This window comes from Pelmatolapia mariae, linkage group LG23 (genome assembly GCF_036321145.2).
Source record: "Pelmatolapia mariae isolate MD_Pm_ZW linkage group LG23, Pm_UMD_F_2, whole genome shotgun sequence".
NCBI classification, from domain to species: Eukaryota; Metazoa; Chordata; class Actinopteri; order Cichliformes; family Cichlidae; genus Pelmatolapia; species Pelmatolapia mariae.
Window position 1 is genome coordinate 561,282 of NC_086246.1, and position 13,861 is coordinate 575,142.

The 13,861-nt window shown below is 39.8% G+C and overlaps 2 protein-coding genes across 2 annotated transcripts; one reads left to right on the forward strand and one right to left on the reverse strand.

Moving 5' to 3' along the window:
• The first annotated feature begins 2,885 nt into the window (after positions 1–2,885).
• On the forward strand, positions 2,886–5,408 carry LOC134620513 (heat shock 70 kDa protein 12A-like). The gene is made up of 4 exons (XM_063466711.1): positions 2,886–3,173; positions 3,804–4,025; positions 4,097–4,268; positions 4,378–5,408. Exons 1-4 carry the CDS (start codon positions 2,886–2,888, stop codon positions 5,406–5,408), a joined length of 1,713 nt encoding a protein of 570 aa, XP_063322781.1.
• Positions 5,409–8,141: 2,733 nt separating this feature from the next.
• Positions 8,142–9,563, reverse strand: LOC134620514 (general transcription factor II-I repeat domain-containing protein 2-like). Its single transcript, XM_063466712.1, has one exon. It carries the CDS (start codon positions 9,561–9,563, stop codon positions 8,142–8,144), a length of 1,422 nt encoding a protein of 473 aa, XP_063322782.1.
• Between the last annotated feature and the right edge of the window lie 4,298 nt (positions 9,564–13,861).

Consider the following 13,861-nt stretch of genomic DNA (forward strand, 5'->3'; position numbering starts at 1 on the left):
AGCTTTCACCAAGGTGGATACCTCAGGTGGAAGCTGACCTATGGGAGGAGACCAGTCAGATTTGGGAGTGAAAGGCTGGGGTTCTGTGTCAGGCTTGTCCCCATAATGTATGGCCAATTTGACTCTTCTGTGGTATTGTTGGATATCATATTTGCATTGCAATAAGAAACTTTTATTATAACTTTTTGTCGGAATAAAATTGAGGCCCCTATTCAACAGGGTCCGCTGAGCAGTGGAAGTGTGAAAGTTTTTGGAAAGATTAATGACACCACTGCTCACCCCCTCTCTTTTAGGAGGGCTTATGGGGATTCCCCATTTATATAATCATTCCAGTGTCTCAACATGCACATTGCTTTCTTATCAGTCCAGTGGATATTGTCCTTCTAGGTGTTGAACATCCAAACCTGAAATGAAAGTGTTCAAGTGCAACAATGTCTCCTCAGATTCAGAATGTGATAGAAATCCCTCTTCCAGGGCAGCTAGTGAGGGACACGTGTCTTTGACCTGGGAGCAAGGATGGCCCGTGCATTGGTGTCCCTATTTTATTTTTTCCCTAACCCTAACCCTAATCTAACAACACTCTTAAACTGAGACAGGCTGTTTTACAGCTGGTCAAAAGAAAAAAACAGAAATCAAAATTCCAAACATGAACTCAGTAATGAGTGGCTCCACCTTTATTATTGATCACTTCAAAAATTTGTAGCGTCATTTTTGTTGCAAGCGTTTCCATGAAGTGAGTGGGACTATTTCTCGAAGTGGTGAAGATGGCTGCACGAAGAGCATCTACTTCCCTTGCCATCCATCCCAAAAGGTTCTCAGCTGGATTTAGATCAGGGGAACATGCAGGATGGTCCAAAAGAGTGATGTTAGTCTCCTGGAAGAAGTCCCTCATCCTGCAGACATTTTGTACTGTAGCATTCTCCTGTTCAAAAACCCAGCCGTCACCACACAGACGAGGCCCCTCATTCATGAGTGATACACTCTGCAATATCTGGACATAGCCAGTGGCCGTTTGACGCCCCTGCACTTCCTGAAACTCCATTGTTCCACTAAAGAAGAAAGCACCCCAGACCATTATGGCTTCCTCCTCCACTGTGATGCGTAGAAATCATCTTAGGTGGGATTTGCTTGTAATGCCAGTAATGTTGGAAACCATCAAGGTTACATTTTTTCTCATCAGAGATTAAAACTTTCTTCCACTCTTAATGTCCCATGTTTGGTGCTCTTTTACATCCAAACGATCAGTTCTGTGGCATTCAAGGAAATGAGGCCTTTGAAGACTTTTTTTTGTTTTTGAAGCCCTTCAGTCTCAATTGCCGTCTGATGATTATGGAGCTGCAGTTGGCACCAGTAATTGACTTAATTTGGGTGGAGGATCATCCAGTGACAGCCAATTGATTGCTCCAGCTCAGTGCTGGTGACATTTTTTTGGGTCTTCCACTTGATGTTTTTGTTCCGTAACCCTCAGGATCATTAAACGAGTTCCAAATGACCATTGTACTGCGTCCCACCTTAGGAGTGGTGTTGTTTTTAACACCCTAAAATCATGTGATAACATGGAAGTAGGGAAGTAGTTTTAGAAAAAAGTGCATTTGATTAAGCCACAATCCCTCTACGGATGCCTGGTTCTACTCCTGGCAAGAATCCAGTTGTTACTTATTTAATTTAGAACCTGCTAATCCACAGAAAATTATGTAATATTTTAAGAAAGATGCTGTAGCCATGTCCCAACATGTGAGACACAAGCAAAGAATAAAGGGCCTTTGATGTAGGTAAATGCCTCAATTTCATCCAGTGTAGTTCATGATAAATGTCTAAATCTAACTTTATCCCATATATGAATGTGCTCCATATTTCTATCAAGGGATAAAAGGATAATCCCTCAGTCTTCATACACCTGTATTGCAACATGGCAATTAAAGTCAAGTTTTTCAAATGTGTCATGGTCCGGGTGAGTGCCAGTGTTTTTCCATAGTCTGCTGCACCTGCTCTCCAGGGCGGAGTTAGGGCTCGTCTCTTCTGGAGTTAATTATGCTGCAGCATTTAAATCCAGCACTGACAACAACTCTCCGCCAGAATGTGCACTAACCATGGTTGGTGTCGGCTAATTTTCATGTCTTGCTTAGAAATCCTTGCCTTTACCTACCTTGTGTTTTTCATGTGCCTAGTTGTGATCCACGGGACATTCAGTCCTCCATTACAGTTGCTTTAATGGTGTAGGCTACAATCAAGTACACCCGGTCGCTGGACTTTATTGTACATCTCCTCTTCCACTTGGAATTATTCACCCCACCTGTGTGCCTCCCTGCGCACACTGTAAGCCTCTCGAATCAGTACCACTAATCACGAAAATTACCTCCTCCTCCTCCTGCGTGCCTCTGCCTGCAAACAGTATCTCAGATTGCCCCTCTCAGCGAGCTCCAGTTACTCCTGCCGGTGTCCCCGCTCTTGGACTCTTTCCCCCTGATAACTAATCTTAGCATAACTACCCACTCTATTTTGCCCACACATCATAGTTTATAGTCTCTTAGTTTGCCATTGTGTAAATAGCCACAGTATCTCATTTGTGCATGTCAATTCTCAGTCTTTGTAACCGCCATAGTGTTTAGCCCACATCTCAGTGTAATTGAATATTGCCCTTGTATATAGCTCCTGTCATAGTGTTAGAATGTGTAGTCATTTCACCCTTTATTTATCAATATCAGTGAATTTATAATGTTGTCCTTTTTTTAAAGTCTTTTGTGCTGAAAAGTATCATGGCCACTATGAGCAAAAAGGAACAAAAATGGGGCGGGGCTAAGAACAAGAATAAATACTCTGTGGCTGCTGCTTATTCGCACTTGAGCTTTTTTTCATCTCTTCAACTTGCCAGGTTAGTTTCAGCAATGAATGAGTCACTTGACTGTATCATAGCCATAGATTTTGGCACAGCATACAGTGGCTATGCCTTCAATATTGGACCCAAAGGGAAAGAAATTGAACCCTTTTTGAAGAGATGGGGAAAAGAGCATGGACTGGACACCCCAAAAACTCCAACTTGTATTCTTTTTGATGAACATGAAGAATTTCTGCAGTTTGGTTATGAAAGCAAAACAACTTATATTAACATGCATGGAGTAGAAGCAAAGAAACACTACTTCTTTGAAAACTTTAAAATGGCGCTCTATAGTAAAGTAAGTTAAAAATCTCTTCTCTTCATATGTTCTACAAACACTGAATAGGACGAATTCCAATCACGTAAATCGGTAGAACAGATTCTTTAAACATGTCTGATTAATTGAAGACAGGATAGTGGTGTGTTGGTTAACACTGTTGATAAGACGACCCCAGAAAGTCTTGGATTTTAATCAACTGGACAGCTAGGAGTCTTTCTGTGGGGACGTTTTGTGGCTTCCTCCCACAGTCCATGGATGTGAATGTATATGTGAATGGCTGTCTGTTTTTCAGCATTGTTACGGACTGTTAACTTGTCCTGGATCATCAATGAAGCAGAAATCTTTACTGGTCTTCCTAATATAAATTGCAGACGATTGTTGCAATTTAAGCAATCAAGTATTCAAGTCTATGGACATTAAGATTTACTAAATGAACGACAGACCTAAACAGAATAATCATTGGGTATCATTGAAATGGCTCTGTCAGAGTTAAGAGTGTGAAAAGATTCATGGACTAAAATAGTCCACGTAAAAAAAAAAAAAAAAAATCTCTGTGGACTGGCCTCTCACCTGCATTATTTCAAGACTAGTGAAACTAACAATCTCAGAATTGCATGCATACAAGCTAACATTGTCAATCATCTCCAGAAACTCAACAGAGATGTGATGATTAAAGCTGCAAATGGGAAGTCAATGACAGCCTTTAAGGTGTTTACGGCAGCACTGTGGTATCTGAAGGAAGATGCACTGAAAATCATAAATGCCAACCCAGAGAAAAAGTTCACAGCCTCTGACTTCACATGGGTGCTAACTGTACCAGCGATCTGGGATCCTTCAGCAAAGCAATTCATGAGAGAAGCTGCCACTGAGGTAAGAGCATTTTGTTTAGCAAGATCTTAAATGCTTAAAACTGAACCCTGTGAACTTTTATTTCTTTTCAGGCAGGAATTGTGAAGGAAGAAAATGAAGAAAAGCTGATCATCGCACTGGAACCAGAGGCAGCCTCAGTTTGGTGTAAGAAACTGCCAGCTGATGGCTTCATCACACAGAACCATGATGGAGGATCACTGGATCAGTCTCCAGGAACACAGTACATGGTGGTGGACTGTGGAGGTACTGTATGTGGCTCTGTTACACTCTGATAGACATTCATCCCCAGACACCCTCTAAACAATTTTTGATAGAAGTTCTGCAGTGACATGTCACTTCCTGCGTCTTTCAGGGGGAACTATTGACATCACTGTTCATGAAGTCCTGGATGGAGGAGCCCTGAAGGAGCTGCACAAGGCCTCAGGAAATGATTTGGGGGGGAAAACTGTGGACAAAAAATTCAAAGAGTTCCTCAGAGAAATCTTCTGTCATGGTGTGTGGGATGAATATGAAGCAAACTTTCCCAGTGAGGTCCAGAAGATAATGAATGATTTTATGTATCTCAAACAAGTAGATGATGATGTTTACATGTCCTTCCCATTTAACCTGGGAAAACTGGCTCAGGAAAGACAGGAAATAGAAAAGTTCTTTGAATCAGTGCAAGGCGTTTCCTGGGATGAAGGATCCATGAAAATCTCCAAAGAGACACTGAGGTCTTTCTTTGCTGATAGTCTGAATGGCATCACTGACAGGCTCAGGCAAATTCTGAGCGAAGATCTAAACATCGAGTACATTCTATTAGTGGGGGGCTATGCTGAAAGCCAGATTCTACGTCAACATGTTATTGATCAGTTTGGTGATCAGTGTAAAGTTCTGTGTCCTTTTAGGCCCCAGGAAGCAATAGTAAGGGGAGCTCTAAAGTTTGGAACAAACCCGGGTTTGGTAGCATCTCGAAAAAGTGGCTTTACTTATGGGGTTGGTGTCAGTGAGCGTTTTGATGAGTCCAAGCACAGAGCAGACAAGAAATTCATGAACACAGAGGGTGTATGGTGCAGTGGCATTTTTAAGAAACTGGTGCAAATTGATGAGGATGTCTGCTGGAATGAAGCTAGATATCACACCTTATATCCCATAAAAGCGGATCAGACAAAGATGAGCTTTAGTTTTTATTGCACAGAGAAAGAAACTCCAAAGTATGTGGATGAGGATGGAATAGAGAAAATTGACTCCTTTGTTGTTGAAATGCCCAATATTACAGGAGGAACCAAACGTCAAGTCAAACTGAAAATAAAATTTGGCTTCACAGAAATGACAGCCACAGCCACTGACAAAGATTCTGGATCAACCCAATCAATCAAGCTGAACTTCATGACTAAATTGTAAAAATGTTTCAAAATCAATTCCTAGCCTCTATCACGCATCAGAGATAGATGTAGATGGCAGGAACAGTTTGACTTATACAGGGTTAGATGTTGTTATGAAAGCTAGTAGAAGAATCAAGACGAGGGACAGGCTTTTCCTTTTTCTAAGGTAGTGACATGGTAGATTGTGTTTTTTATCCATCTGAATTAAACTACTAATGATATATATTGACTATCATTTTAATGTAAACATTTAAAGATTTTCAGCAAGTTTTATTGTAGACATCTGCCTATGTTTTAAGTTCAGATACAAGTGAAGCATTTACAAAGAAATTCTTTAGAATTCAGGCCTCTAATGTTCTGATATTTTTATATTATTGACTAAAATCTTAAGCATTTTTGAGAGTTTAGTGGGGCTTTAAATTTTTACCTCTTTGCTTTTGAGATTTACTGTAAATAGAAACATTTCCCATTAAGGGGAAGCGTTTATTTCTTTCCTAATGCGATGCAGCACATTAATCCTCAATACGAAAATTTTCTTGCAACAGAAGATTATATGTACTTGACTTAAACTATGACAGTAAAAAATAAATAACAATACAAATTTTTGATATGTCAAACACATAGCAGCATAGAATATGAATGTTAAGATTTGTTGTCCATTTACTTAACTACTTAAGATAATGAACAATTTCCTCTTCTAATCTCAATGAGTTGAGTGTTACATGGTTTGGGACCTCTAACAGCAAAGGTCTACTCATGCTTCTTTGCTAGCTAAAATGGCCATTAACACTGAGACTGTCTGCTATGAGACAATCAAGAAACATCAAACTTTATGCGTAAAGATTTTTTCTGATTTGCATACATTTTGTATGATTCAATGTTTGAACATATATAACTGTGTCTTTGCTGGAAAATATTTGCTGTATGAAGCTTCAAAGTACTTTCAGGCCTTTTTTTTTTGCACATTGAAATCAGAGGCTATGTTGGAACAGGAATATCTCAAAAACTATTAAAGGTCCAAGCCTCAAATCTGCATTTGTCTTTCTTACGATCAAAACAAATTTGGATTTGTTTTGATGGGGATTTACTTACCTGGATGATTGAACATGCATCAAGACAAGAAGGTCAGATCTTTACTGAAAACTCCCAAGTCATGATACACAGGTGAGACAGAGGTCAAATCTCTCACGGCTTGAGGGATGAGCCGTGTAGAATTTAACAAAGGGCCCAAGATATGGATATCACATTGAAGTGAGGGGGCTTTATTGAGACTGAGTGATTAACACACAAAAGGTAAGTGTGGCAAGAAACTAAAACCTAAACGACGAACCTGAACACGAGTCGACACAATGATCAGGGAGAACAGCACAGGGAGAATTCACAGGATGCCGGAGGGAAATGATGCAGACAAACCAGCAACTAATAGAGGAAAACACAAGGCTTAAATACACAGAAGGAGAACGAGGGAATGAGATACAGAAGGAGAACACAGCTGGGAGTAATTGAAAAGACAAGAGACAGGGGAAGCAAAACTCAATACATTTGCATAGGACACAGACTTTCAAAGTAAAACAGGAGACATAACAGACGCGGACTTGACTAGGAGGGAACAGCAAACATGAAACACAGAAACAGAAACCAAAAGACTAGAAAAGATAAACAATCCAAGTACAATAATGATACAAAAACTCAAAACACTGGGTCACTGACCCAGGACCATGACGAAATCAGGAGGTTTTCAAGGCTTGGATGCCAGATTAAGCTTTGTGGTAGGGATGGCAGATTTGAAACAAGATTAATGGCAGCTGAGACTCCAACCAGAGATGCATCTTTTTTTTTTTTTTTTTTTTTTGCTTAGTCAAGGGTGTCTCAGCTCTATCACTGTCTGATGATCCTCAAAGACATGAACCATTTAGAGCAGACACAGGAAATGGATCTGGGAGAAGAACAAGACACAGGTTCCAGTAAGGTTGTGATGAATTAAATTTTCCTTGCAAATGAATTGATGCATCTAGGGCAGGGATGTCAAAGTCAAATACATCAGAGGGCCAAAAAAACTAATTTGCTACAAGCTGAGTGTCGGACTGGTTCAATGTTTATTAAAACATATTAAAATGATTGCACATAACCTATTGAACCAAGACCTAACACAGTGTACTGTATATTATTTAACGATTAAATGAATAATCCAATATTTTTTATGGCTCTGTCAGTAATTTCAAGTGAAAACAATTTTCAACAGGCTCACAGACAAAAACAAACTTCCTTCAAAGAAAAATCGCATGTCCTGTACATTAAATGAATAAAGCAATATTTTCTGATGGCTCTGTCAGTTATTTTGAAAGAAAACAATTTCAACAGGCAAACAGCAAAAAAGTAAATGTCATTTATAAACAAAATACGCTCCTTAATATCAAGATAAATGCAGAAATGAAATTGCATGCATTATAAACTGAAAGTGCAATATTGTGCTGCTCTGTGATCCTACCAATTACTGCTTTCCAATAGTAAAAAGAGAAAATTGAAAAAAAATAATCAAATCAGTTGTATTCATTCTCATGGCTCTTATCGGCAATTTTCTATTAACTGAAAAATAAATATAAATAAATAAAATACAATAAGATAAAATACAAAACTCTATGGCACACAGACAAAACAATAGTTCCTTCAAAGAAAAATCACATCTTGTAGAAATAAATGTAAAAAATTTAATTGATTTAAAAACTAAAAATACGTAAATGTTCTGCGATGCTCACTTGTCTGAGACTGAGCCTGATACTTGGTGGTGTCTCATCTTTTGTACGAGTTCATCAATGCTCGGGGTCAGGTTCTGAGCTGAGGAAGTCCTCAGGATTGAGTCAAGGTGTTTATCAGTAAGACGGCTCCGGTGTGATGTTTTGCTTAGCTTCATCAAAGAGAACAATTGTTCACACAGGTATGTGCTGCCAAACATGGAGATCGTCTGAGCAGCTTGGATGCGCAGCTGAGGCATTGTGTCGGGGATGAAACGTGCAAACTCAGTGGCACCCAATCTCTCATATTTTTCCCTCAGTGTGTCATTGCACTGGAGCTCAATCAACTCCATTTGGAGGTTTGCTGGTGCGCTTTCCACATCAACTCCAAAAGCATTGGCAAGTAGTTCAAACCTGTTTTTTTGAGCTTCAAAGTCAGCAAATCGGCGTCGGAACTCGGCGGCAAGTATGTTGAGTTTATCGGCAAACTGTGCACTTGGGAACAAAGCAGTAGAGAGCTTCTCTTTCATGGTCTGGCAGCTGGGGAAGTGGCTCAAGTTTTCTTTCTGCATCTGCGTCTGCCACAGACTCAGCTTGGTTTTGAACGCCTTCACCGTACTGTACAGATCAGAGATGACACGCCCCCGTCCCTGCAGTTGCAGGATCATCACATTCAGATGGCTTGTGATGTCGCACAGAAACGCCATTTCACACATAAATGTTTCATCTCGAAGCTCTGTTGTGTCATTCTCTTTGCTTTCCATGAACAGACAGATCTCCTCACGAAGCTCGAAACATCTTTGCAGCACCTTTCCCTGGCTTAGCCATTGCACATTTGTGTGATAGGGCAAGTCACCATACTCTTCCAGAAATGCCTTGAACTGGCGGTGATTTAAACCTTTGGCTCTGATGAAGTTAACTGCACGCGTTATGATGGTCATTACATGTTCCATTTTCAAGGCTTTGCCACATAAGGACTCCTGGTGTATTATGCAGTGATAAGCTGTCAGCTCCTCTGTGACATTTTCATCCTGCATCCTCTCACGTATCCTTGCCACCAATTCACTCCTGTGTCCACACATCGCAGGTTCTCCATCTGATGTCAATCCCACGAGTTTTTCCCAAGGCAGTCCCATCTCATTTACACATCTGGATACCTCTTCATACAGATCTTGTCCTGTAGTCGTGCCATGCATCGGACGTAACGCCAAAAACTCTTCTGTTACGGTCAGGCTGGAGTCCACTCCACAAATGAAAATTGACAACTGGGCAATGTCAGTTGTGTCAGTGCTCTCGTCCATACCAAGAGAATATGCAATGAAATCTTTTCCCTTTTCCACAAGCTGTTCTTTTAGATTGGAGGACAGCTGGTCTACACGTTGAGCAACGATGTTTCTGCTCAGGCTCACGTTTGAAAATAGCTGCCGTTTGTCCGTGAACATGTACTCTGCCTACCACCTGGCTTGAAATTCCCTGTGCTCACTGTACACCTTCCGCTTAGCCATTATTGGGGAGGGGAGTTGCTGAAAGTTGACATCTGCTGTGAATGCTGATGAATAATGAATGAATAATGAAGCCGAGCCCCGCTTCCGGCGCTGCAGTGAGTTCGCGGGCTTCTGTTGCATTGTGGGGAATGAAGTATTGGTGCGTGCAAAACCCCAGCTGGTGGCTGTGACCTGTGGGCCGATTCTAATACTAATCAAATACCAAATCTGGCCCGCGGGCCTTGACTTTGACACATGTGATCTAGGGAATGGACTTGGTCATTAGCAATAATTTTAAAAGGGATCAGTAGTCTGGGGAGGAACAAGTTATTAGAGATCCCACGTGCCAGTATATCCACATTTATTTGCCAGTACAATCATTTTCCCGAAAAGGACACATAGCAACAAACAATTGGCTGTTTTGTCCGTCTGAAGCCTAAGATGATCCCGCTGACTCTATTTTGATTGGATCATTCTATCAAGGTGACCTGTTTACAGGCAGGATTCATACGCAGGCCTATTAGTGTAATATTGTGTTTAATTAAAAATATTAAATAGGCTGGACTCAATTTTTATCAATTTGTTATTAGAACTCGATTTAAATAAGTTACCAGTACTTTTTATGCAAAAATGCTTATAAACTCAATTTATTTGAGTTGTCTTAACTTAGAAAAACTAAGTAAGCTGGAAGTTTTGCTTCTCAGTGCGGAAGGATGAAAGATGTGTTTTGAAAATGCCACATCACTACCGTCTTCCACCCTTGCGGATCAGTCCGCATGTTCATGGTTCCAGCATTTGTTATGGAATTGAGCAAACCTGGAGATATTATTGTTGTCATTGCTGTGGATCTTAACCTGATACACTGACTTGGTGAGTAAATGTTTACTCTTATTTAAACTGATTTTGTGGCTTCTCTTAGTTTAGCACCAGGTTTCTAATCTTGCTAGCTAGTTAGTGTTAGCCTTGCGTTGCTGCTGCCGCTGGGCTCATGTTACTTAAAAATTAACACCACGGCCTTAAAACCCTTACAGAAAACTATGTCTGTGAATTTTTCTGTTGATTGTTTGAAATAAAAAAGTGAGATAAGAGCCCAGGCAAAATTCTTCGGGAGGTGCAGCCGTTAGGGGTGGGGTAGGGTGGGGTGTGGAGGGTATTTTCAATCCATAGCCATAACTAACTAACTATATATATATATATATATTTCATGTTTAACGTGAGTAGCAAAAGAGTGCAGGGGGGTTGAAAAGAATACGCCAGGAGTTGGCTGTGCTCCCGGACTCTATCAAGCCTTGACCTCGCGGTCAGCTATCGCGCTGGTGGATAACAGAGAACCACTTTTGCAAATATGTGATATTTTGATAAATTAAGTAGATATTTGAGCATTACATAGCTACATTCTCACCTGAAAATATCTTAAAAGGTTTTTTCGTGACCCAGAAAGGGTAATCTGGGGAAAAGGAGGATCGCATTTGTCGGACCCTGTGCTTACTTGTAAGCGTGGCAATGGCGGAGGAGCACGGCTAAAAAACTTATTACTTTTTTTGAGTCACAAAATAAACTTTTAAGATATTTTCTGGCGAGAATGTAGCTGTGTAAAGTTCAAGTATCTGCTCGATTTAACAAGACATCAGATATTTGCAAAAATGGAGACGTCCATTTTTGAACATCTGTGGTATCTATTAATGTCAAATCTAGCCTTTATTTAACAACATAAGCAAACTCTATGTTACAATGATTGCACAGCCATTAAGGATCAAATCAGTTTCTGAAAAATGTTCTGCTTTTTCTCCCTCTGCTTGCTTCTTACTGTCTTTGAGGTTTGGGACCAGCACTCCTACTGTTGGACAGAAAGACATCAACTCAGTGGTAAGTATTTTGGTTTTCCAATATATTAGCAACTCTCAGTGACATTAATCAGGCTGAAGTTTAATCATACTTTAGATCAGCCTGTTTTACTTATTGTTTTGTTTGTGCTTTGGTTTGGGGAAGTTGTTTCTTTTCTGATCTTTTCCTGTCTTCTGTTATCAGACTTGAGATATGACTGCACTGTGCTGTTGCTGGTGACTCCAGTTAATTCTACAAGACATGCTGTGTAAGTAAACAAACAACAACAGTTTGGACTGCATTTCTTGAAAGATCACATCCCCCAAACTTAGTTTAGAGGGTCTACACTGTATATAGTGAAGTCTGCAAGTTTTCTAACAGCAAAATTTGTTTTGTGCTGTAGGATTAAAGAAATTATTTTACTGCTACTGTTCAGAACCATCATCTTTGTTGTTGCATTAATTATCATTCATCAAAGCATTTATTGAAGCTGTTGGCATTACGTTATAATTTGTATTACAGGTGTTATCATAATCACATATTAACATGTTTATTACAGGTGCAGTTATAACCACTTTAAATCATTGAGTTAAATCTATAATCTTAAAAGCATATATGCTGAGTATATTGTTACAGTAAAATAGTAGCTGAGCAAATGCCTGAGTCTATTCAACAACATGTTGCACTAGAGTTTACTTGACAACAGGTGACAGAAGGAGGACAAGTCCATGGGGACCTCAAAGGCCTGAGATCATCACCATATTTGGAAGAGGATGCCAGAAAGGGGAACTTCTGTGTCTGCACTTATCTCTTAAAATTGATCATGTCTGTAAAAGAGGCAAATAATGTTCTTAAGAATACCCTGATGTTATAAAAGCAATCTGAAGTGTATTTTGGGTGGAGATCTGATGCTGTTTGCATACATCTCCCCACGCTGCGTGTTTCATTAAAATCAATTGTTTGACCAAGCTCTTCTGGACCATCGTTGTTTTACTCTCGTCCTCAAATTAACAGTGCCCAAATCATTTTGCAGATCATTAGAATGAAAGTTATTGGCCATGTTTGCATAGCCCTTTTTAAAATGATGCTTTCATGACATTATTTTATGTTGGGTGGTGGTCAGGGCTATCCAGACTGACAATTGGGACATTGAATGTCACCTCTCCGGTGGGGAGGGAGCCTGAGATTGTCTAAGCTATATGAAATGCAGAAAAAAAATGTTTTCAGAGAGCAAATAAGTTCGTGTTTTTCCAAAAAAATATGATTGTTTGCTTGCAGGACACCAGGAGAGATGAGTCCTCCGTCACAGATGATGTGGTCAGTGAAGCCTGCAGGTTCAAGCTCACTGCATCTCCAAACCACATCCACTGCCACTGTACTTAAGGGAAGTTAAAGACTTTGTTCTGCACCTACCTTTGGATCACTTCGATCCATGACAGTCATTCAGGCAGTAATGCCTGGACTGGAAACAAGCATCCTTAAAACATTGCAACATTCCAGCTCCCGTGTTGTAATGAAAAACAAATGTGTTGTTTAAATCAGAGACTGCAATTGTGACAGAACAATAAATATTTTATTTTGATTATATAAGTGAGTACAAAACAAACTTGTGGTAGGCCTAAACTTATTTTCAGAATAATTACATCTGAGACTTTGTTTCATTGTAAGATTATAACCGTGATGGCAATATAATTGTTTATCCAGTATGTTGGCTGTTATATTTTGTTGTCTTTGAAAATAAATGATGGGCTGATTTTAACATCATTACAAAAAGTGTTGTTAATTATTTTTAATCATATTCAGGTTACCACAAATTGTTTTTTCATTTAGTTGAACTTGAAATGTTTGTCAGTAGGTAAACAATTAGTATTGTACAGTCAGAAATAGGGATGGGTATCGTTTAGGTTTTATCCGATACCGGTGCCAAACCGGTATTTTTGAAACGGTGCCGGTGCTTAAATGGTGCTCAAACCGGTGCTTAAAGAATGGAGAACACAAAATTGGTCCAAAAACCTCTCATGTTCAGCTGTTGTTTTTTTTTTTTTTTTTTGCAAAAAGATAACAATGTTAGCCTTTTCTGCAGCTATAGGGCATATATGGTATCACTCTTGGTTGGAAGCAGTGCTTAATCAATGGAAAAAACACAAACTTTGTCGAAATACCTATCATATTTAACTGTTTTCCAGTTTTTCTTTGGTCATTTTAGCCTTTTTGGCCAGGGTGAAGGGAGTATCTGCCATCAAACAAGAAGACAGCCGCATGTAACTACGACGGTGTTTGCTAGTTCACCTTACATGCATTAATGTAATAATGTGGTTAGCGTACTCAACGTTAATTACACACGAACAACACTAAGCTACTCACGCAGAGAAGAACGGCTGCTGCTGCCATCATCGGTCATCATTTCTGCTATGCTGACAGGGCTAGGGGCC

Bases quoted from the DNA above. Each gene is read 5' to 3' on its own strand.
- LOC134620513 (XM_063466711.1), top strand. From the start codon at position 2,886: ATGAATGAGTCACTTGACTGTATCATAGCCATAGATTTTGGCACAGCA. The intron at 3,174-3,803 runs GTAAGTTAAAAA...AATCATCTCCAG, and splicing joins AAATGGCGCTCTATAGTAAA to AAACTCAACAGAGATGTGAT. The intron at 4,026-4,096 runs GTAAGAGCATTT...ATTTCTTTTCAG, and splicing joins TGAGAGAAGCTGCCACTGAG to GCAGGAATTGTGAAGGAAGA.
- LOC134620514 (XM_063466712.1), bottom strand. From the start codon at position 9,563: ATGTTCACGGACAAACGGCAGCTATTTTCAAACGTGAGCCTGAGCAGA.